The sequence below is a fragment of the Trichoplusia ni genome, chromosome 5 (genome assembly GCF_003590095.1).
Source record: "Trichoplusia ni isolate ovarian cell line Hi5 chromosome 5, tn1, whole genome shotgun sequence".
Lineage (NCBI taxonomy): Eukaryota > Metazoa > Arthropoda > Insecta > Lepidoptera > Noctuidae > Trichoplusia > Trichoplusia ni.
In genome coordinates this window covers 827,549-851,895 of record NC_039482.1, presented here as the reverse complement: position 1 = coordinate 851,895, position 24,347 = coordinate 827,549, and the positions used below count along the sequence as shown (strand labels likewise).

Genomic DNA, 24,347 nt, shown 5'->3' with positions numbered 1-24,347 from the left:
TTACATCAAAACCAATTCCATTGAGCTGGGATAACATAAAATATTTTTGCTGTTTGCAAGTCAGATCATAAAATTATAGTTTTATTATACGGCACTAAACAGGTAGGTAGTGCTTAAAGATACAAACTAAACTACTACATGCCTAAGTTATATATTTACAGGTACTATTCGTTCACAATCTAATATTCGTACAATTGGACGGAGTTCATTAAAAACATAAGGTTTTAAATATGGTATTAGATTAACAAAATCTTGGTACAAGAACATTTTATAGGGATGTTGACTTTAAGTCCGTTTTTTTAAATAAAAACTTTTTTGTAAATTGTCAGTTTGATTTTATTTTCATTCGCGATCAAAGATATTATTTTTACGAATGAACAATACACGATCATTTAACACAATTTTTATTGTACTATCGATTGACTAAATGTAATATTATGCTCGTTTTAACCGCGTCAACATCCCTACATACATACACAATTAATATAACTTATTAACCTAAATCTTAAAGGAGTATGAATGCGGACCGTTCCAAGTCATATGGTAAGTGAAACTTGTTTGACAACAACACGTTATTATCAGTGAGCGCGTGTTACGCACAGCTGCCGGTCGCCGCTACATTGTCAACTTGGTAAACCAGTTGCAGTTTGCGGTCGCAATTAATAACCCACCCATCTGTGGCTACCAATATGTATGCTGACATAAGTGTCATAAAAATTATATGAAATCTGAAATTACGAAGGCTAGGTTATTATTTTTGCCGTCAGAAACCGCATTTCTTGTACAATCTAATTCTAGTTTAGGTTTTGTACTTATTATATTGCATGACACTTTAATGAGAAAAATATTACGGCACTGATTGAATTTCGTTGGTGTTTATAAATAATATGGAAAACATGGTATTATTATTGAAAAAAATTGGCGGGATATTGGTTTTTAACCAGTATTATCGTCGTTTCATTTAGGTCACTTTGTATATATAATAGTTTACAACTAAACTTTACATACACACTAAAATAAAGTAATCTAGACTTAAACATAAAAATCATGTAACAAACTATTAAAAAAAAAACCTTAAAAATACATTCGACAGCACTTATACATGGTCGTAAGAGTTGTAGAGCGCTAAATAACAAGTTTTAAAAACACATTTTGGATGTAATAACACCTATACACTGGCATATTCGGCTAAGTTGAGGCAAGGTGGTGCGAAAAAGTAATTATTCCGAACTACTATTTATTTCTCCATCTGTTTCGAAGTTTCATACACTTTGCATCTTTGATCAAGACTCATAACCTTGAGGGCTTTTATATCCGCATTATGTCTCGGACTGCGCTATTCGGGCAACATTTAAGTCGATCACTTTTTTATGGTTATTCATAATATTTATTATGATTATTATCTGTCATAACTGAAACTCGAAAGTATTGTCATAAAAGAGAGTCTAGAAAGTACTTAGTTGATATTTACGTTAACGCGTTATATTGAAATGCGCGAAATTTTTAAGTCACTAAACTTATAGTAGATAGTAGTTTCTTTATGTTTCAATGCCAGAATCAGTTCAAATATGTTTCGACAATTTAAACATATAAACCAATGTTTTAATAGCTTTTTAATTAAATCGCGTTAACACACAAACAAAACATGATCAGATCTTTAACTTCTCATAAAACAGATTGAAAAGAAGAGATAATCGTACAAAACCGCGTTACCATCTTGCAAGAACTATTGTTTTACACTACAGTACAAAAGTCAATTCAACTCACATTGACATTGTGCACTAACACAGCTTTGATTTTTATGTCAAAGCTTCCATGACAAACAGTCGCTGTCAATCTCACGCACACATAGCGCCGCGAGCACAAATGAGCTGACCTATCTGAACAAGTCTGCATTATGGACCACACACGACACGCGACAGTCAGCGCTATCGAGACACCTGTTACGATACTTACTGGGAACAATACTTGATACCGTTCTATTAACCAAGCATTTATGGTTTCATTAGCATGTTTCGTTACATTTTTTGCACCTTTGAAAGTATGTATAAAAACATTGGAATTTATCAACATGTGGAATGTTGTGTGAATTTTCGGAAACGGTTTTTTAGATTGGACTCGGATTTTGTAATGACTTGATTGATTTTTTTGTGATGGTTGAAATAATGGTAAATCCATGACGATAGCTCCATTAAATATATTATTATGTCCTTGAGGTTATACATTGTACGAACACAGATTTGTCAAAGCCCCCAAAGTTGTAGCGCCCAATACATACTTGTATTTTTTTCGTGCACATTTCGAAATTGGTTAGTAGATATACAAATAATATGCCCAGTGTACGGTTTTCCAAGGAGACAAGCTCCTAACAAAAGGCAAAGCAAGTCTCTGTTACCCGATGACTCAAGTCTAACGATGCTTGCCCATATTCGAACCTCTTTGAGATTATATTTCACTAGTTGCCTTTGACAAAACTTACCTCGACTTTTGCCCATTATGGCCAGTTTTATTCAGTAGACATTTTTAAGTTAAATAAAATGACAACTGAAATCCTGTTTATTGCCGTCATGTGATTTTATTCGTATGTTTCGTGGTGATTGCTCTTTTGTCCCCATCTAGGCGCACCATTATTATTGAAAATCCTATATTTATAGCTTCACTGTAATTGTACTTTACATATGTAACTGGTATTGTAGTTAAATCTATTATTAACAACTGCACATCAATTGTGACTTGCGTCAATGATATATACAGGGTGTAACGGAAATGATGACATTTATTTCACAAACTATTTGTGGGCGAAGTAACAAAAGCTGACTTTAACCAAACGTAGTCAAGACAACGATTTACCTCACAAAATCATTATTCAAATGTTTTAAGACCATAACTTTTTTATTGAAGAAACTGGTTAAAGCATCTTTAATGGTTTCCATTACACCCTGTACACACTACCTAAATACATTTGATTGATACCTTGTACCAAGTTATATTTTACACATCAGCGTCACCACGTACCACGATCGTTGCTAGGGCTGGTCGGCGTTAAACTGGAGTCATTTAAAAGTGAGTCTTCGTTTTCATCGTCCTCCGAACGAGGTTCTTCGGCTGGGTGCCTGCAGAAAGGGCAGTGACCTTTCGTCACCAGTTGGATCTCCAAATCTTCCATGTAAAATAGCTGTGAATAATCATTTTGTTATATACTTTTTTACATTATATTATTAACGAAAAAGGCTGGAGTAATACTGTCAACAACAAGACAATGAACAAAATTATAAACTAACTGTGATACATGTTTTCGATCTTCACAATATTAGTGTGTTACAGGTTTTCAGTAGGTCGATGATATTTAATAATTAATTTGCTCCTTTCTCTTATACCGTGGGAATTTCTTGATGCGTGTAATTATTATTATTAGAATGTAATTTTAACTGTTAATAATTAACAGTGTATTTGTTGTTTATGTTTATCAGCTGTACCTTATAGTAAACCAGCATAATATTCCAGTGCATTCTGATGACTCTGATAGCAAACAATATATTCCTGGACTCGGGAAGGTTATAATTGCTGCTGCATTCAACAAGCAGTAGTTTACATACTTGAAATAATTATCCGACAGCTGACAAATTACATCTCCAATCTTTATATTTTTGAAGCTGTTATAGCCAAGTTGTAATAACACAGGTCTGCCAAGGCAATAGTCTGGAATTCGGTCTCAAGGCAATGTACAATAAACATAAGGATTGCATGACGCCGTGTTTGAAAAACAGTTGCATACATTTACATTACACTGGAAGACATCGACTGTTCGAAATATATAATCACGCAAATTGATACAAATGGTAACAGCGTAAAAGGAAGGACAATGCAAATAAAGTATATCAAGCTTTGCATGAGTTAACATTAGCTAATTATAAGCCTTTCCATTCGAATATTTGGCTAATTTGAATGTAGAGTTATTTTGTAATGGACCCTAAGATATTTGTTTTTTTTTTCTTGTTATGTTTTGGTAAGTCTAAAGGTATATTAGATATAATTTGGCAGATAACATAAAGTAAATCTAACCAGACAGCGAAACATTGGTAAGTGTAACATTGGCCTGCTATAAAGGGCTATGATATTCGTGAGGCAGTGGATGGGGATTGGAGGAGAGCTGAAGATCGAGCTCATTGGCGTGCCACGGGATGATGTGATTATGAAGATATTGTATAATGGTATGTACAATATCTTTACTGAGTCATAAGGATTTGCGGGCTAAATAGACACGGATTTTGGGAAACATTCGAAAGAGGTAAACCTTTCTTAAAGTCGCATGTTTTCAATGACATAAAAAACGACTTTCTTATAATATTAATTTATCCTCCGTAATTCATTATAATCAATTAGTTTATTCTCAATAACGTTTTAACGTTTAAATAAAACCACTGCGGGTTGTGTCGCCACTATTCCTTTTCTCTCACCGCCCTCTACGCATTATTGTTAACAAATATAAAAGACCCAGTTAAATTAAATACGTACATTCTGGCAGTGCTGGCAGGCAACGGCAGGCAGTTCGGGCAGCATGTTACGGTACATGAGCGGGCGCAGAGGCGGTCGCTTCACAATGATCACGCTCGCAGGACTCAGCTGTAGTAATGCACCTCTACTGCATACCACTACGCCAAGGTCATCGTCCTGGTCACAAGAAATAAGTGTTCAGAATTTTATTACAAAGAGTATTTCACTGGCTAGCCGCAAACGAGCCATAGCGCGGTTACTATTAATAATAGGTTAATATTAAACTTTCGCTCCGTTGAAGCATTTACTTATACCAGTATCCATAATCATCTGCCTAAACTTTTCTCAAAATCTTTCGGGCTAGACTCAACCAAGTATCATCAAGAGAAACTGAATATCTGATCTCCTCATGGTTATGCATATTATTAGCAATAGTATTAAGTAAGTCTAAGTAAGTCTTTAACAAAACAGCATTTTGGTTCCGCGTACTTTTTTGAAGTCTTATTCAAGCTACTTACTGGAGCAGAAAACATGGTTACAATACTGCGTAGCTACATAAACTCTATCGTCAGAACTTGATACTCAATACCTGAGCGAAACCAACATGTTAAATGACTTTTAACCAAAGCGGCAGAGCGGGTAAGACCACTTAGCAAATTAAACTCTCGTATAAACCTCGCAAATTGTTACGATACGATTGATACGAATTTTAACTGCACATTGCTATTAAAATTCGTATCTTTTTGTAGCTTCTTACGTTAGAATGACACCACTTGGCTCTTAATGCGACACGATTCCTCTTTGTTCGCATTTTCTTTTAGTAAATAGCAATTTGCGAGGAGTATATAAAGAGAAAAACAATAGAAATAAACTACAACTTTAAAAGTTCACCTCATCGACTTTGTCAAGGAACGGATCAGTCCCCTCTACATCGTGATCTATTCTAAGTATCTCAGCGCCATCTGTATTCTCTGCATTCGAAGATTCAGGTAACGGAGCTCGATCGATTAGATCCAATGCTTCTTCGTAAGTTATTCCTTCAGCCGGCTCGAATTGGACCAGAGGGAGAACTTCTGCAACAAGTGTAAGATAATATTAGTATCCTGGGATACATTTTTTACTGTTGAATTAAATAAATACTGCGATCGTCAATCATCCTTAAGGCATTAAATTTAAAGGATAAATTGGCACTCCTCAGGAATTTGCAGTCATTTTTTTACCGGTCATTACTTTTTAATACACCAAATGAATCCAAAGATTCGTTTTGGCGTATACCGGTAATCGCATCAACGAACTTCATCGTCTATCCCTAGGCTATCATCAAGTCAATCATCAAGCTTCTGAACGAACGAACGAGCTTTTTTATTCTTAACCTGTATAGTTTCTTCCGTAAACTTTAGAGTCGCTCATATACAGAAGAGGACAGTAACTTATTTACTGATGATGATTCTCTAAGTAGACCTAGAAATGGAAATGGTATGTGTTGTATGGCTATGGCACAATCCCATATATGGTTTAGACCAGGCCCATTATGGGTTACAACACCTTAATTTGGTATTTATACTACCGGTAAACAAGGGGTATAACACTCGCGGGACTGACAAACTGATTTAATTGACAGTTAAGGTTAGGGTTCCAAGTGTTGTAGTAACAATACTATTTCATGTGTTGTTACAAAAGCGCTCTTTCTTCACACGTGTTACAATTTAAGTTACATATTTGATGTTTGTGTATCTTCTGTACAACATAAGATGTATTTTTAATGTATGGTACTAACCGTGTGTAGCAAGCGAGTGTGCCAGCCTATGCCTGCAGTATGGACACCGGGAGGCGGCGAGTGGCGGCGCGTGACGTCGACAACGCCAACACAGTGGCGCCACGTCATCCTCGCGAGACTCACCGCTACTGCCACCCGCGCGAGTCTTCAATATCAACAGTTCTACACTCTCCTGGAACGATAACAAATCTTATTGATACGAGATGTGCTAGCTGGCTGGTCCTAATCCTTACAAAATATACAATACGTTAATACAAACTGACAACAAATTAACAGGTAATTTATGCTATAGCAACACCATCGTTATTTAATTATAATTTTGGCAACACATCTATTAAGGTGGGGTTAGATCGATTAATAATTATATTGTATGGCCTGCATTACATCTTCAGAAATAGAAAAACAAACCAATACTACAATGAAACAAACCTGAAACTTATGAGGTATCTGCAGTCCCAATATTTTGTCCAACATTTGACGAGCAAGCATGTTGGCGTTTAACGCCTTTGCTTGTTTTGCTAAACAAAGGTATAGACAACTGACAATATGTTAAGGAATTATACTGATAAACGTTATTTTTTTTTCTTCTATAAAGAGTTTCAAAGTGCGTTTACAATTAATAGGTAATAATTAAGTTTATTAAGGAATGTTTAATGAAGTGGTAGTACTACAAGATGCGCCATTAAATTAATAGCAGACTGGAGAGTTTAATAATTACGGCCAGACCTTCCTATACAGAGAAGAAGTGAAAAGTTTCTTACTGACAGTAGTTCAACATTTCAGGGGCCCTTAATCTCAACAGAAAAGATTACTCTGATTATTCTCCAATCTCGTTATAGTAAAGGATACAACATAGACACTCCAGTCGGCGGTTCTGTGTCTAACAACGCGAGTATATATCGGGCCGCATTCAACAGTGCTTCTGGTTGACTGAGGGAAAACGGTTCGTGCACGCAGCGGTGGACGACGTCGTATGCGTGGTAGACACGCGCCAACCGGTCGTGGTCAGCGTAGTTGTGAAGCGATTTGTCGCGTTCTCTGCAAATAACAAGTTAATGTAATTGTAATAAGGCTTATAATCTCTTATTTACTCTTACAGTGCCCATTTTTGTGTGAGAACCTGAGATCATTTTAACGTATAGAAATTGAAACTTTCCACAATTTTATATGTCATGTCTTATTAATTTTTAAACGACTCCAACACTAAATAAGACAATCATTGTGTAGTTGCTCTACTTAGTGAAAACCTACCTATACTACCCTATACTCACTACACAAATATTTGTGTCCCTATCGAAGTTGACTAAGTTTCTACTAGCAAGTGATTGATCACGCAGCAAGTTGAAACAAATGTCCAAAACTCGTAAAAAGTTCTTAGGTATGCCATTTGACGACCAATATATGTAAACAAGTACTAATTCTTCATATAAATGATAACTAGTGACTCAAATCAAAAATGTAGTATAAAAAATGAACATATACTGACTTGTCTGTAGTAGCTGCAGCCGCAGTCTCTAAGAACTGAATGGCCAGTAAGTGATGCAAATAGCCGGCGTCCGAGAATCTCTCCTCTACCACGGCGTTGCCAACTAATATTGAAAACACACGCATCGCCGTCGACGTCTCTCCCGCCATATGGTACGCTGTAATATACAAAAAAGTTGAGATAAATGAAATGTTTTTGTAAATATCAATATTGTGGAATGTATTAATCATGGAAAATGTAATCAGGTTTCGTTTCGAAACTTGTCCTTCGTTTAATGCCATCTAGCTACAATTATATTTACTACATTATATTGACGCCATCTATTGGAGAAAAATATTTCTTAAGTGTTCTTCGTGGGTCCTTAAGCCTAGGGATGAACTAATTAGGAGTAAAATTAAGAAGCGTGGATGACCTACGGACACTGGTGATTGGCGGTGTCACCAAAAGACTCTATATTCACACTATGTTTACAAACGAAGTGTCCTTTGGTCAGTCATATACAAGAATGAAATATGCAAGACTTGAATATTGGATATTACGTATCCTCCAGCCGAACAAACACTTCAAATCAATTTCACTTCCAATATATTTTGTGAAGTACAGGCGGTTTACTTTTATTATTTTTATTTATAAATGTATTTGAAACTCGATCAAAGGGCTCTTGGCTAAGCTATAACCGCATAGGTGAATCGATCACAGCTTAAGCTACGCTTGACGCCGTTGGTCCGTAGATGAATGAACATCTTTATCATAACGAGTTCTTCCGTGTTTCGGAAGGCACGTTAAATTGTGGATCCCAGCTGTTATTCCTCAATCTTTGACCGTCGGTACAGGTAGTCAGAAGCTTGAAAAATCGACAACCAGTCCAACCAAGGAGTTGCCAAAATAGCTGGGTTGAGGAGGTCAGATAGGCAGTCGCTCCTTGTAAAACACTGGATCTTACCTGTATCCGGTTAGACTGGAAGCCGACAGAAAAATAGAGACGGCTAGGCCGATAATGAAATGTATTTGAAACTAAATATACTGGTTTAGCGAAATGAGCGTTATTATTATTTATTATTTCATAAGGTAAATCAATCTTTCTATCTGTAAGCAATCTAACACCTATATCATTCCTATCAAAGATTCAACGTATTAACAGAGTTATCTCATTACGCCATATTATGAGTGTCACACTGTATGTATCTTATAAGTCTAATGAATAGTCGTACCTTTTTGTGCATCAACAAATTTGTTTTCTTGCGCCATTCTGTGGGCGTAGGGTAAGTACACCTCTCGCTTACACTCGTTGTGTTCGCGGGCTAACGCGAACGCTCGAGACCACTCGCCCGCCGCCACTGCGAGCTGCGCCACTTTACTGCGAAAATATAAAAATAAAAATTTAATTAATAATGTAAATGACTTTGAAAATCTATTGTAAAGCATTTTGTTTGATAATAATCATCTGCATGGATAGCCGAGTGGTTGAGCTCATCACGCCAAGCCAAAGAGTGACGTGTCGCGGGTTGGATCCTCACGTAGGACAAACGTTTGTGTGATCCACGAATGCTTATCCTGAGTCTGGGTATCTTTGTGCATGTGACTTGAAAGTTAGTGAAACCCTCCGGAACATTCCGGAGTCGTGCATGTAATTGTCAATGCATATGGGTTTCTTGCCAAAATATATTTTTGTATTTTTTAAAGAGTCACCTTACTATTAAACGAGTAACTTATGGGGTTTCTGGCCGGTTCTTCTCTATAAGAGTGACACTTTGGAACCGCGCAACTAGAGCCATCACCTTAACGTTTTGAAAGTGCCTGGAAAACGGCCGTCTTGAAATAAAAACTTTTGATTTTGATTATAATAATTTTGGTTAGCCATGCGTACCAAAACGCCATTCATCCTTGAATCGTATACAGAATTTAAAATATATTTTAAAGAAAAAGACGCAATTTATTTGCTGACCATATGAATATAAATCAAAATAGTGCACGTAATAATTATGCATCGCGAGATACAAGGGTGCACGGACCCCTCAATTTGTAACCCCTTTTTCAACATGGCGGATTTCGCTCAAGGTTAGCAACTTAGTGAATTGGGTTTTGAGCTATGCGGTAATATTTTCTATGGTACAATATTGTAGAACATTATTTTGATGTATGTCGTAGGGTTAGACCAGCGTTTGGGATGAAAGTATAAAATAAAATGGTTACAAAAGAAGTGGTTATTGTGAGTGCAACCTAAAAGATAGACATTATGATGTCTGAGACTTTTTGTAGATATTTATATGCTGTAACATATTGTAGAATATTACTTTGGTTTAGCTCTTGGGATAAAGCCAGCGTTTGCAATGAAACTATAAAATAAAAAAAATACAAAAAATGGTTATTGTGAGCGAACCTTGAAAGATAGAGATAAACTTACTTATTTTGGTACGTCTTGTAATACGTAGAAGGAGTCCCAAAAACCACATCAAAAACTAGATAAGATTCATAATATACTAGAGAAACACAGAATTTAACAGTTTCTGGTGGCTGGCTGACTTCTTTGCAAACCGTTCAAATAACTTCGATGTCACAGTTCTAACACATTTCCGCAACAAGATAATTATTTGACTTTGGGAGATGTTAAAATTATTTGTTTTCAGATTTCCGTGTTTAATTTTTGGACACGGAACTACTCAAAACTTTTTCTATTATTTATTATTATCATAATAATCTTGTAATTAAGTGGATCAATTTTGTCAAAATATTGGAATAAAAGGAAGAGCAAATTGCTACCATATTCAAATAAAAAACAAAAAGAAGACAGTTGGGGATTCGACCGCGGCGGGATTTGAACCCACATCTTCCGACCGTTAAGTCGGATGTCTTTACCCACAGGCTACGCGGTCTTGTTAAGCACCAATTTAATAACTCCATTCGGGCAAGTCTCGCTTGACTTTGTGTTTTTTCAATGTTTATCCTTATTTGTAAGATCAATATGAGAAACAGAACACTTTTTTCGACGATCTAAATTAATAATTTAGATTAACTATTAATAAATTAACTAATCGACGATCTAAATTAATAATTTAGATCGTCGCAGGGCTACGGTAGACTTGATCGAAACCTTATATGAATAACAAAACATAAAAACATATTGATTTTGAGTCTACAATGTCCGCAAAATTCGGATTATTTAGAATTTCGTTAAATTCCGATGGCACTGACAAACAAACCGCTGTCGCCATCTTTACCGAAGTTTTGTGAAAATATAGTTCAAATGTCATTAAATTTTATAGTGATTTATTTGTCTTAAATAGTGCGGTTGATGTAGATATACGAACTCTTTTCGTAATTGCAGCGTGCCGTCGCTTTGAAACTGTAGTAGCACTTGAAGTTGTATTGACAGGTCTGCTGGAGGTCGTGAGAACATTTCTGTTTTATTCATTTATTAAAACAAGGAGTAGACACTAGGTATTCATCAACTTCATTCATAAATAGAAATATACCTATCACAATAAGATAGAAACTTTACTTCTTTATTCCAAAATATCTGTATAACACATTTCAATACAATCGGTTTCGTAGTATTGGCTTGAAAGTGAGACAGAGATACTTTCGCATTTATAATATTAGTATGGATAGATGCACAGTTTATCGGTGTACGCCTAACCCTTCGCAAGAGTCCCTAAAGTTGCGCCATATTCTTGATAACCACGACACCGCTTTCAATTTATTAACGAAAAATTACTGAAACCCGAAAGAACAAGAAGTAAAGTTTCTATCTATTAGTGATATTAATCGTTTTGGGAAGATAGGTATATTTATATTTCTAAATGAAGTTGACGAGTACTTAGTGCCTAATCCTTGTTTTAATCTATACTAATATATAAAGCTGAAGAGTTTGTTTGTTTGTTTCAACGCGCTAATCTCAGAAACTACTGGTCCAAATTGAAAAAATATTTTTTGTTGAATAGACCATTTATCGAGGAAGGCTTTAGGCTATAAACCATCACGCTGCGACTAATAGGAACGAAGATACAAAGGAAAATGTGAAAATAAAACAGGGCAGGTATAAATCATAACTTATACTTCTACCCACGGGGACGAAGTCGCGGGCAACAGCTAGTCAATGAATAAAATAGAAATGTTCTCACGACCTCCAGCAGACCTGTCAATACAACTTCAAGTGCTATAGTTTCAAAGCGACGGCACGCTGCAATTACGAAAAGAGTTCGTATATCTACATCAACCGCACTATTTAAGACAAATAAATCACTATAAAATTTAATGACATTTGAACTATATTTTCACGAAACTTCAACGGTAAAGATGGCGACAGCGGTTTGTTTGTCAGTGCCATCGGAATTTAACCCCTATGTGAGTGACAAATCAAACACCTTTATGAGAGTGGCGAGGTACCCGGGTACCTTCATACAGTTTAGATATAATGTAAAGAATCACGGTCTGTTTTAACGTTACTCTCACTTTGAAAATTATTATTTTAGTTAAAGTAAACGGATGACGATCTGAGGCGATTAAAGCGAGGGTGGAGTGGACTGTGGTACATGGTTCAATTCATCTTCGCACAAGAAACACTTGAATCCATTCAATGCATCGTGCTTTTATTGACACTTTGACCGTATTCTGTGTTCGTATTGTATGAGTTTACTTCTATTTTGTGAGATTATTATTATTTTAACTTGCCTCTAGCAAAGAAGCAACTGTGTGCTCCTATGTACCCAAAAAGGATAAAGCAGTAATAATGTTGTCATCTATGCACATGACACCGGTTATTGAAAGTGATAAGGAGACTGCCAAGCCAAAAATAATTTTACATTATAACAAAACCAAAAGTGGAGTGGACAATATGGATAAGCTGTAAGCTGAATACACCATAAAACGCAGAACAAATCGGTGGCCTTTACTTTATTTTTTTACAATATTATGCAGGCAGCACACATCATTTACATGCAGCATAGCCCACAATTTGTTTCGAGTGACAGAACTGTGTGGTAAAAATATAGAAAAAAAAAGATTCCATTGTGACATCAAAATTACATGTGAGATCTGCAATGCAAGACGTGCTTGGCCAAGAACTAAGGCTTTCGATTCCTACTGGACCTTCAACTTCTATAAGTCAGACTAGACGAGATTCTACAGGGCGTGTTGCAGTCGTCAGAAGCTGCTACATATGCAGAGAACTCAAACGCAATCAAAGAAAAACACGAAAAGTTTGCACTAACTGTAAAAAAACAGTTTGTAATGTAAATAATTTGTTCGTCCAACATGTAACACCTGCTTAGAGAGATGTAATAATACTTTTTTTTCATTGTTATACAAGACACAAAGAGGTACCCGGGTACCTTGTCACTGAAGTGAGTTTAAAATATGTTTTGGTTTCCAAAAAACATTGTAAAAAGTTGACTGGGTTAAAAGATGAAAAAATATATAATTTATAAATAGTTAAGAGCTCTCGAAATCACAGCTACCCAAAGAGCGTAAAACATACTTTTTGTTTAATTTGAAAATGCTCACTCACATAAGGGACGAAATTCTAAATAATCCGAATTTTCCGGACATTGTAGACTCAAAATCAATATTTTTAGGGTTCCGTACCTCAAAAGGAAAAAACGGAACCCTTATAGGATCACTTTGTTGTCCGTCTGTCCGTCCGTCCGTCTGTCCGTCCGTCCGTCCGTCCGTCTGTCAAGACCCTTTTTCTCGGGAACGCGTGGAGGTATGAAGCTGAAATTTATATCAATTTCTCAGGTCTACTGTCCTTTGAAGCTGTGAAAAAATCAAACTTCTAAGCCAACGCAATCAAAAGATACAGCCGTTTATGCTGCAAATTTTCGACACTTGCAAGGGAATCAAAACCTACAGGGTGCTTCCCGTGAACTCAGAATCTTGAAATTTGGTACGAAGCAACGTCTTATAGCATAGATAAAGGAAAAATTACGAAAACCATAATTTTTTCGTTATATCACATAATATATATTTTTTTAATAATTTTAAACTTACTACCTATTTCCTCATAAACGCGTAGAGGTATTAAATTGAAATTCATACCAAATACTCAGGTCTATAATACCTTTAAGCTGTCACAAAATCAAACTTCTATGTCAACGCAATCAAAAGAAACAGCAATTTAAGCTGCATATTTTGAAACTCGCCAATACTCGCAAGGGAATCAAAACCTAAAGGGTACTTCCAGTCGACTTAGAATCTTGAAATTTGGCATGAAGCAACGTTTTATAGCACACATAAAGGAAAAATTCCGAAAACCTTAAATTTTTGGTTACATTACAAAATATATAACCTTGCAGGTTTGTACGGAACCCTCGGTGCGCGAGTCCGACTCGCACTTGGCCGGTTTTTTTTGTTATGTTTATGTTTTGTTATTCATATAAGGTTTCGATCGAGTCTACCGTAGCCCCGCACGAAATTATTTATTTATTTCATTATCACACTAATATGGGGTCCTAGGTAGCTAGGACTAAACAAAGGTATAAGTATTTATGTGAACTAGGGTTTCAAAGATTGAATTATTATGCACAAAGTTGCAGATCTAAATTCCAGCAACTGTTTTAATATGTAACTTTTTGATAATTCTGATATGCATAGGCAATAAGTTAGCCTGATACACATGTCCTCATTGCTGATACATTGCTCCTCCTGGAATTGCTTGTTGCTTCACCCACTTTTCTCCTAGATATGAAATCCTTACTATTTACGATTCCCATGTTTCAAATTTCTGTCATTCCGCGATTTCTTGGAGTTCTCTGAATAAATTGGTTTCTAAGACTTTCAAAATCTTTGATTTGTATCTTCTATAACTTTAAGTCCATTGAATTAGATGCATTTTGTACTTTTATTTTTAATATTGATTTCATATTATTTTGGTTATCAGTCTGGTTTTGGTTATTAATCTAGATCGTCGAAAAGTGTTGTGTTTCTCATATTGTTCCTACAAATAAGGATAAACATTGAAAAAACACAAAGTCAAGCGAGACTTGCCCGAATGCAGTTATTAAATTGGTGTTTAACAAGACCGCGTAGCCTGTGGGTAAAGACATCCGACTTAACTGTCGGAAGATGTGGGTTCGAATCCCGCCGCGGCCGATTCTCCAACAGCTATGTCTTTTTATTTTTTATTTGAATAAAGTAGCAATTCTCTTCCTTTTATTCCAATATTTTGACAAAATTGATCCACTTCATTACAAAATTATTATGATATTAATAAATAATAGAACGAGTTTTTAGTATTTCTGTGTCCAAAAATTAAACACGGAAACCTGAAAACAAATAATTTTAACATCTCCCAAAGTCAACAACGGACCATCGAAACCAATAATCTTGTTGCGGAAATATGTTAAAACTGTGACATCGAAGTTATTTGAACGGTTTGCAAAGAGGTCAGCCAGCCACCAGAAACTGTTAAATTCTGTATTTCTCCAGTATATTATGTATGTAATATTTACTTCCCTTCTTGAACTATCTATTAATAAACTGCATCAGAATAATTTGCGCAGTTTCAAATATTTAAGCATAAAAAGAGACAGACAGCGGGAGCGACTTCGTAACAACATTATTAACAAACATTATACTAGCTGATGCCCGCGACTCCGTCCGCGTGGACTTCAGTTGTGTTCGGTGGCCCCGTTTCCATGGGAATGCCGAGATAAAATATTGCCTTGACCCCCCATTACACCCCTTAAATTCAGACTGCCGTTGTGCCGTTACTCTTTTTGTAAACAATGTTTATAAAAAGAGTTTTATATTAGTTTTGACCAACCATTAGCCCCCATTTCAACCCTTTTTTGCATTTAAGTAGTAGCTTAAGTCCCTTAATCAGATTGTCTGTATACCAAATTTCTATATAATCGGTTCAGTAGTATTAATGTAAAAGCGAGCCAGACAAACAGAGATACTTTCACATTTATAATATTAGTACGGAACGCTGCACAGTTTATTGGCATACGCCAAAGTCAATCAAACAACTCAACAAATCTATCGCTATCAACCGCAAGATATAATATAGTCCACTCCAAAGTTTCGCCACATACCCGTACCTAGATATCCACGATACCGCTTTCAATATTTTTACGAAAAATTACTATAACTCAAAAGAGCAAGAAGAAAACATTCTTTCTATTTGTGATACCAATCGTTTATGAGAAGATATATTTCTATTTATGAATGAAGTTGACGAATACCTAGTATATACACCTTGTTTTAATCAATGAATACAACAGACAAGTTCTCATGAGCTTCAGCAAACCTACAATTATCAAAGCGACGGCACGCTGCAATTACAAAAAGAGTTCGTGTATCAACCGAATTATTTAAGACAAATAAATTACTATGCGAAACTGAATGACGTTTGAACTATATTTTTGCGAAAACTCAAGGGTAAAGATGGCGACAGCGGTTTGTTTCTCATTACCATTGGAATTTAACGAAATTAATCTATAATCTTGCGGATATATTTTGTCGACTGAAAATTAATATTGTGTTATTCACTAATTATTTTAGTTGTATCTGAAGTTTTATCTTCAAAATGTGCCAAAACCGCGGGCTTCACCTCTTCATTTGTGTTTAACTTTTTTCTAACTTTTTCCTCGCAAGTCGGATTACAATTTTGAAAATAAATAATAATAGCTTGGGGCCAAGTCAAGACCATAGCGTGGATGGTCGAGCTGAGTGAAACCACAATCTGTGATGGAAACCTTGAAAACAACCTTGAAATCGATTCCCCCGATTCTGAGCACAATTGTTTTCGAAAGTCCCGTCATAGCTGCTAATTCTATTGTCTTCAACCGCCTGTCTTTCAGTACTGTCTCTTGTTTTTAGGACGTCTCTTTCAGGACGTCCTGGGCGGGCATCATCTTCAATTGATTGTCTTCCTAAACGAAACTGTTTCGCCCATTTTTTTCTGGTGGATGGAATATGACGGGGAGGATTGTCAGTATACAGCATCCAAACGTTGTTTGATTTCGGCCGGCGTCTTCCCCTCTTTAGTCAAAAATTTAATCACGGCTCGATACCCAATCTTATCCATTTTAACTTTGGAAGGTTATAACTTTGTATATAAATGAAATATAGTAATAATTTTAATAGTGGGTATGTCGATAAAAGTCTAGTTATTCAATGTCAAGCTACTTTGATATCTTTGATTAATCCAATACGGAGAGCTCATAAACTTTTGGACCTTACTAAGTACAACCTTTTTCCAGTTGAAAAGTAGCATATGTGCTTTCTCAGGCTCTAAACAATCTACGTACCAAGTTTAATTGCAATCGGTTTAGTAGTTTTGGCGTGAAAGCGAGACAAACAGACAGAGACACTTTCGCGTTTATAATATTAGTACAGATAGTGATTAAAATGCGCTCATATGCTAAACTATTAACAGGCTAAGAATATGATAAAAAGTGCTAACATTGTAAACCTTTTTTTATTTGTCGTCGTGAAACATAATCTGTTTCCAGTTACAAGCTATTTGACGCTTTTTCAGCCGCATAATACCCAATCTGGTTTTTTTTTTGTCACAATTTTTCCATATTTTATCATCGTTTAAGTCACCCCCGGACTTTCACGAATATATTTTCAAGACTGAAATAAGCCAAATCGGCTCGGATATTCATTTTTCCAACGATTTATTATATGTATGATCTTTTTGGGTACGAAATTCCACGTAATTTTTTAACTCTTCTATAGTACTTATACCTTTTTCCAAATGAAACGTACGTATTATCAGTTTGCCTTTAAAGTCACATACACAAGACAAACATTCATGGATCACACAAACGCTTGTCCTGCGCGAGGATCGTGATAGCGACACTTTGCGCACCGTGTGTTTAGGGTGACCTGTATCACTATGCTATTAGTGTAGTTACTTTAATTATAGTATACGTACATGTAGTCTCCAAGCCGTTGGTATACGTCAGCGGCTGTGGCTGGCTCGCCTGCCTTCACAAGCGCCTCGGCCACGTGACGTAGCGACTCACTTGATCCTTTGTCTAATTTGCGAGCCAACTCTATAAGCCTGGAAACAAATTATTAATATTAATGATTTAGCAAAAATATTCATGCGATCAAGAGAAATACAGCCTAAGACTTCATTGAGTTAAAACGTGATTTTAAAGAAAAGATATAAGATCATTTAATTTCTAGAAGCGATATCTATCTATTGGGAATATAAATGATGTTAGGGTATAAATGTATTCAGTTGGTGATTTAAACAATATAGATACGTATTATAAGTTCTTTAGCTATTAGTATCTCGTTTAAAGCTAAACTGTTTCTGTCCATTATTGCCAACTATCAAGCCAAAATTAATAATACCAGTTTCATATATTTGTTATGTCTGCATGTATGTATCTTCATTAAGTCCCCGCCAAAGTTCAGCTGCTCGGGACTCTGGCGACGACATAATATACTCATATATATTGTGTGAAGAACATACGCTACTTTTTGCCAGTGCAGAGAACATCTACGCGAATGAAGTCGCTAGCAAAACTTAGTTATATTGAGTGTTACATTTGATATATCCCTTTGCTGGTTTCTGCTTCTTCGCAATAACACAAATGCCTGTTTTACATCATTGGCGGCCTTGTATATAAAGGTGTATTTTGCCACTATTAGGCGTTACATCAAGAGCATTAAAATAAAGCTCCGAATGTGAGCGTTATGATGTTATTTACTGCGTAGCTACTTTGCGGCTGAGTATATTTAGTTTGAACGCGAAGTAAATAGGGATGATGCCGTGCCATTCTTGTAGTTTTATACATTGGACACCTACAAGTACACGTTCTTATACAAATCTAAATTGATGAAATATTTATCACGAGTGTGTATAAATAATTTATACGAAATCGTTTTAACACACCCCTACCCAGTATACCTTTGTAATATTTTTTTTGTTCAAGTAAAGGCTTATCTAACTGAGGGACTAAACAGATTTTTTTGTTCATTTAATCCAGTCATCACTCGAATCACGAGGTAATTTGTTAAGATGGTCCGCTTCATATATTTTTAATAGGACCCAAAGAACTGTAGTTAATGGTTATGAATCTGAACCGGTTGTTGTCAAGTCTGGGGTTCCACAAGGTTCCATTTTAGGTCCCCTTCTTTTTGTCATATTTATTAATGACATTAAAAACTGCTTTATAAACTCCAATTTTCTAATGTATGCAGAAGACATAAAAGTTTACAGGTCATGTAAAAATATGCAAAACTGCGCGCTCTTGCAGGATGACTTGGATAGGCTCTATGTATACTGCACTGAAAATAAGCTTTTTCTTAGTCTTCCTAAATGTCTAACCATTTCATTTACTAAAAACAAGAGAATGTTACATTATAAATATTTTATTGGTAGTGCGCGCTTGAGCAGTGTTACAGCCGTCCGCGACTTGGGTATCACGCTGGACTCATCACGATTGCATTTTGACATCCATGTTTCAACATAGTAAATAAGGCGTATCGTATGTATGGGTTTGTCATGAGATCATCTAGTGACTTCGTGCGGCTCTCTACTTTCTTATCATTATACAAAACTTTGGTACGGTCCCAGTTAGAATATGCCATTCAAATCTGGAACCCTTTCTACGAAAAATATTGCTTAAGACTGGAAATGGTACAAAAAAAGTTTATGCGGTCCATGAACTATAGATGCTTTAAGTCAAAGGTTCCGTACATGCAGTTACTGAAGCGATACGGTGTTCTGAGTTTGGAGTCCAGGAGACAGCTTCTGAGTGTCTTTGACACTACACGGGTTATGTAATAATAAATTCGATTGTATTGAACTTACTAATCAGTTATGTTATAGAGTGCCCAGAAGTGTTATACAACGAGGGGTGCGCGTACCTCGACTATTTCACACTGGCATATGCAAAACAAACGCTGGCGCGCGCACACCTCTTCGACACCTTGTTGAAACATACAACACTCATTTTATGGAGCTCGACATATTCACTCTTTCTAACCAGTTATTTAAAAAAAAGGCTATAGATATTTTGTCTAAAAGCCCATAATATGGAGAGATTTATATTAATCAAATAGAAAATTATATTGATAAACTATAAATTAAACAAATGCAACAATATTTTTTTTTTAATTAAATTGAATTAGAATATAATAAATTGTACTGAATTAATTGAAATAAAATATTGATTTATATTAAATGGAATTAAGAATAATTGAATTAACTTACATTATACATAAGTATAGATATTAATTATGATTATAGAATAAATAATTTTATTTTGTAAAACAAAAAGCTTTCGCAGAAGGCAATGTATTCTGTTAATTTTTACCACACTCCTTCACTTCTCTTATTCTTATATGTGGACATTGGAGTGGGTTACATGTTTGTGCATTTAGTTTTAAGGATTTACTTGTATTTTCTATAGCATGTAACTGTTTTATGGCCCTAATTAAATAAATAAATAATTAAATCATTCCTATTTTATATACTTGTTCTTTTCCATGTCTCGTCTTCCAGTCTCCGCCTTTTACCGCTCCATCGTCGTCGTCCAAGATGGCTTCGATAACTACCTATTCACGCAAGCGATTCTACTAGCACAATCTAACGTAATATAATAATTACTAGCGACCCGCCCCGGCTTCGTACGAGAGCAGTGCTGATACAGAGTTTCTTTATCGTTATTTATTTTGATAAGGATTCATAGCATCGTCGCTGCATCGTAATGAAAAAACTTTGCAGTAAACGTTTGAAATTTGAAAAATTTAATAACTGTCGTATTTATTTTGATAAGGATTATCAACTCAACAAAAAGAGCTATGCAAAGAAGTTTTGTTTTGGAATAAAATTATTAACCTAAAAAATGGTTATGGTGAGTAAACCTTAAAAGATAGACATATGCTGTCTGAAACTTTTTTGTAGATCTTTTTATGGTATACAATATTGTAGAACATTATTTTGATGTAGCTCTTGGGGTCAGGTCAGCGTTTGCAATGAAAGTATAAAATAAAATTATTACATTAAAATGGGTTATTGTGAGCGAACCTTAAGAGATAGAGATATCCCTCGCGGACTTTTTTGTAGATTTTTTTATGGTCTACAATATTGTAGAACATTATTTTGAAGTGGCTTTTTTGGTTAAGCCAGCGTTTGCAATGAAAGCGTATTTTTTTTTTAAATACATTTGAAATCGCTAAAATTGAGTATGTTTCTGTACGAAAATATGCATAGATTATACTTAAAAACCTTCCTCAAGAATCACTTTATCTATTAAAGAAAACCGCATCAAAATCCGTCGAGTAGTTTCAAAGATTTAAGTAGTCAAAGGGAAATAGGAACAGAAAAAGCGGTTCTATTTTATAATATGTAGAGTGTTGTAATCATACATGTCTCTCCGTCCAGTCTCGGCCATAAGTTCGGCGGCCCGCTTGACATCACCGGCGGCGAGGTACATTTCGGCGGCCGCACGCGGTTCGTTCACGTGCCGCGCCCATTCCGCGCGCCTTCGAGCCAATGCTGCTAAACCTTCACCTTCGCCAACGTATTCCTGTAAAGAAATAACAATGAAAACATAAATTACACTTGCACCTCTCTAAAGAATTCTGAAAGTACACTTTGGTCTTGATATTGCTCATGGTTGCGTCGCCGATATAGGCGAAATTATATTTATTGATTTTACGAAACGACATTATTATTTAAGCTTTAAAAAATAAGCAATCAGTTTCTTTTCGCCCGATTGGGGTTTTCAAGATCTGATGGCCAATTTTACAACTTTTACTCTGTATCTATATTCAGTATCCTTTAGCTAAACTACTTCTAGAATCCAATTTATGTTGCGTATGTAAATACGCCCCGTATTTTATAATCACGTGCAATTAAGGTAGTATTGAATATGACTTACTTGAGCCTTGTTGAACATCCTCAGGTCGACGTACAAGTTGAGTGCTCTTTCATCTCGTCCTACGCTTCGGAAGGCGCGCGCCGCGTCCGCATACCGCCCGCGGTAGGCCAACACCTCGCCCAAGATCACGGCGTGCTTCTCCCCAGACTCGAAGCGTTCCTGATAATCATTTTAATACATTTCTTTCAACTAAAACGGCTTATGAAACTTTCTGAATATGTATTGACTCACAACATGCTTTCAACAATCTGCGTAATCATGACCCGCAGCATTGAGGGAACGCCGAAGAAGAGAGCGATTAGCAAATACATATTATAATGTAAAAAGGTATAACAAAGCAATACAACTGAATGAGGTCCATTTTGATTACAACTTTTGAATTGCCTCACAATCCTCCAGAGACTGACTGAACTCATATAGGGTTCGGTAGCAAAAAGCCACGTGTTAAAGGTATGGACTGGTAAATCATTATTTACCATTACAAAATTTATGAATCTTATGAGAGATCAAGGGACAAATAATTATTCCTAGACTTACCGGAGTGAGAATGAAAATTTTGATATTCATTCATGACTTTATACGAAATATCACATATAAAAGCTGAATGGATGAAAAGAAAAGGGATGTAATTTTGAAAATACAGCATTTCTTTTAAACAACCGTTTTTTAATCCAGGGTACTAGATTTCAAGCCCACAAAAACGATGCTAAGGATACATCATTTTACTAAAAGGAGGCAGTATTCAGAATACGACTAAAGAGAGTAAAAAGAGTAAGTATTACTTTATTGAAGATTTTTATTCTAGAGAGCTATAGAGCTATTTTAAACTAGCATTTATTAATTAGCAAAGTACTAAATAATTTGAATACGTCTGTCACTTCAAAGGATGGATTTGATGCAGTGAAACGAACATGATTTAATTATGAAGCCTAAATGAAAATTTGAGTGCAGGGGTGCAGTCACACTAATCCCATCGATCGGATTTCAAGGGCACTGATTGGAGACTGGTGCAATGAGTCCCCTCACTGACAACCAATGAGCGATGTGTTATCGTTGCCTCCCCAATTTGTGTAATCCGAGGCTTAGAGGGAGAGACGGGAGGGTATTTTTAATTATAAAATTCCATTTCGACCCCCGTGTCTGTCAGTAGCATTACTCATGCCCGAGGGGTTCATTAAATCAGATGCGTATAAACGGAGGGGTGTAAGCTGAGATGACGGGTAGGGGGTGACCAAAAACAGACATGGCGCCGACCCTAAATAATTGCAAAAGGGTTGCATTCTCCCAAACCTATTCCCAATTAATTTGAAGACTGGGGTCCGAATGCTGAAACGTATTGAACTTAAAAAAATATGTCTAAAAATACGTGCTAAAGATAGTTGTTATAAGCCTTTCAGTGATTTGAAATTGCATAACGATTCATAGATATTAAGACATTAAACTGCAAAGGGGTATACCGCGGAACTTGAAATAGCATAACTGCTGTTGTTGACACGTGACTCGCTTCTAGGATGTGATAGTAGTCTAGCAGAAAGCAACATCCGCATTACCTGTAATTGATCAATAAGCGTGAGAAACACAATGTTCTCGCTTCGCTGGAAGGCCTTCCTTGCTACCTCGAAGGCGAGTTCTTCTAGCGCCGCAACGCCAAGCCGCTCCCAATCCAACGCTGTCACTCCAAGACACGCTACTGAATACGCCTCACTGGAACCAAATCATCGATACGGTTTTAAGGTGAACAGAAACTCTGCTACATCGGACGCACTCAAATTGTAGTCATCGCATTCAAATGATGAGAAATATAAACTTTAAATAAATTAAAAAATTCTAAATAAATTAAAGTTATATTTAATTATGGCGGGATGACTTGGATTCGTTCGAAATTCGTTCGAACACGTTCGAAGAAAGTGGTGAGGCTTTTGCCCAGTAGTGGGACATTCCAGGCTAGTAATAATAATAATATATTTATCCTTACGCACCTAAGTTTCGTTCAACTTTAAGGAGCTCTAGCACATTAACAGTTAAAAATCTACCGTTATGCAGATAACCCTCGTCAATTTTTCAAGAGTAAATAAGGCAAGAAATATACACGTACACGCAATTACAGTCAGTATCATATTTAGCTAGAGGGTTACTGCACGAATTTCACACAATGCCGTTAGACCACCGTCACGCTCCAATCCTTATTTCGTATCATATAGTGAATTGTTGTGGAATGTTACTTCAATATAATACCCAAACACCTTACAAATCTTTTCTAGCTTTAGGTCAACGGTTTAAAATAGAAGATCTATTCGTATAAAGCCGGTTTTCTAACCAAAAAATATTATACAGGGAATCCACACGATCACGTGTTGTCCCTCGACTCAATTCCGCGAATCCGACTTGCAATTGACCGGTTCTTTACGGCATTTTCAAAATTAATTAATTTTTATATAACAAAAAAACTCTTCAGGAAATTTTTTATGATATTCATAAGAGGCACTAATAACCATCTTCTATTTTCAGTAAGCTGTTAATATATTGAGAAGTTTATCGATTGAAAGTTGTCAAAACAAAAATACTGCTCTACAAATAATATCAATTTTAAATAGAATCAACGGACGTCGGTAATACAAATTTAATTAAGAAAAGTGATTTAAGCCCTGGCAATGATGGCAGTGCTGCGTCTCAGATATGATGCTCCTTTTTGGAAAAGTGCTTCTTACTGTCAGCCATCACAGTTCAATAACAAAACCGA

The 24,347-nt window shown here is 35.9% G+C and overlaps 1 protein-coding gene across 1 annotated transcript in view; it reads right to left on the bottom strand.

Moving 5' to 3' along the window:
- Positions 1–388: 388 nt before the first annotated feature.
- Positions 389–24,347, bottom strand: part of LOC113493951 (intraflagellar transport protein 122 homolog) — a 58,626-nt gene continuing 34,667 nt past the window's right edge. The window contains exons 12-23 of the mRNA XM_026872001.1: positions 23,158–23,311; positions 21,608–21,766; positions 21,093–21,253; positions 17,641–17,769; positions 8,969–9,114; positions 7,758–7,914; positions 7,121–7,309; positions 6,701–6,809; positions 6,272–6,443; positions 5,386–5,567; positions 4,516–4,671; positions 389–3,175 (exon numbers count right to left, since the gene is read on the bottom strand). Coding sequence (XP_026727802.1) covers positions 3,005–3,175; positions 4,516–4,671; positions 5,386–5,567; positions 6,272–6,443; positions 6,701–6,809; positions 7,121–7,309; positions 7,758–7,914; positions 8,969–9,114; positions 17,641–17,769; positions 21,093–21,253; positions 21,608–21,766; positions 23,158–23,311 — 1,885 coding nt within the window. The 3' untranslated portion in view covers positions 389–3,004. The remainder of the gene's footprint in view (positions 3,176–4,515; positions 4,672–5,385; positions 5,568–6,271; positions 6,444–6,700; positions 6,810–7,120; positions 7,310–7,757; positions 7,915–8,968; positions 9,115–17,640; positions 17,770–21,092; positions 21,254–21,607; positions 21,767–23,157; positions 23,312–24,347) is intronic.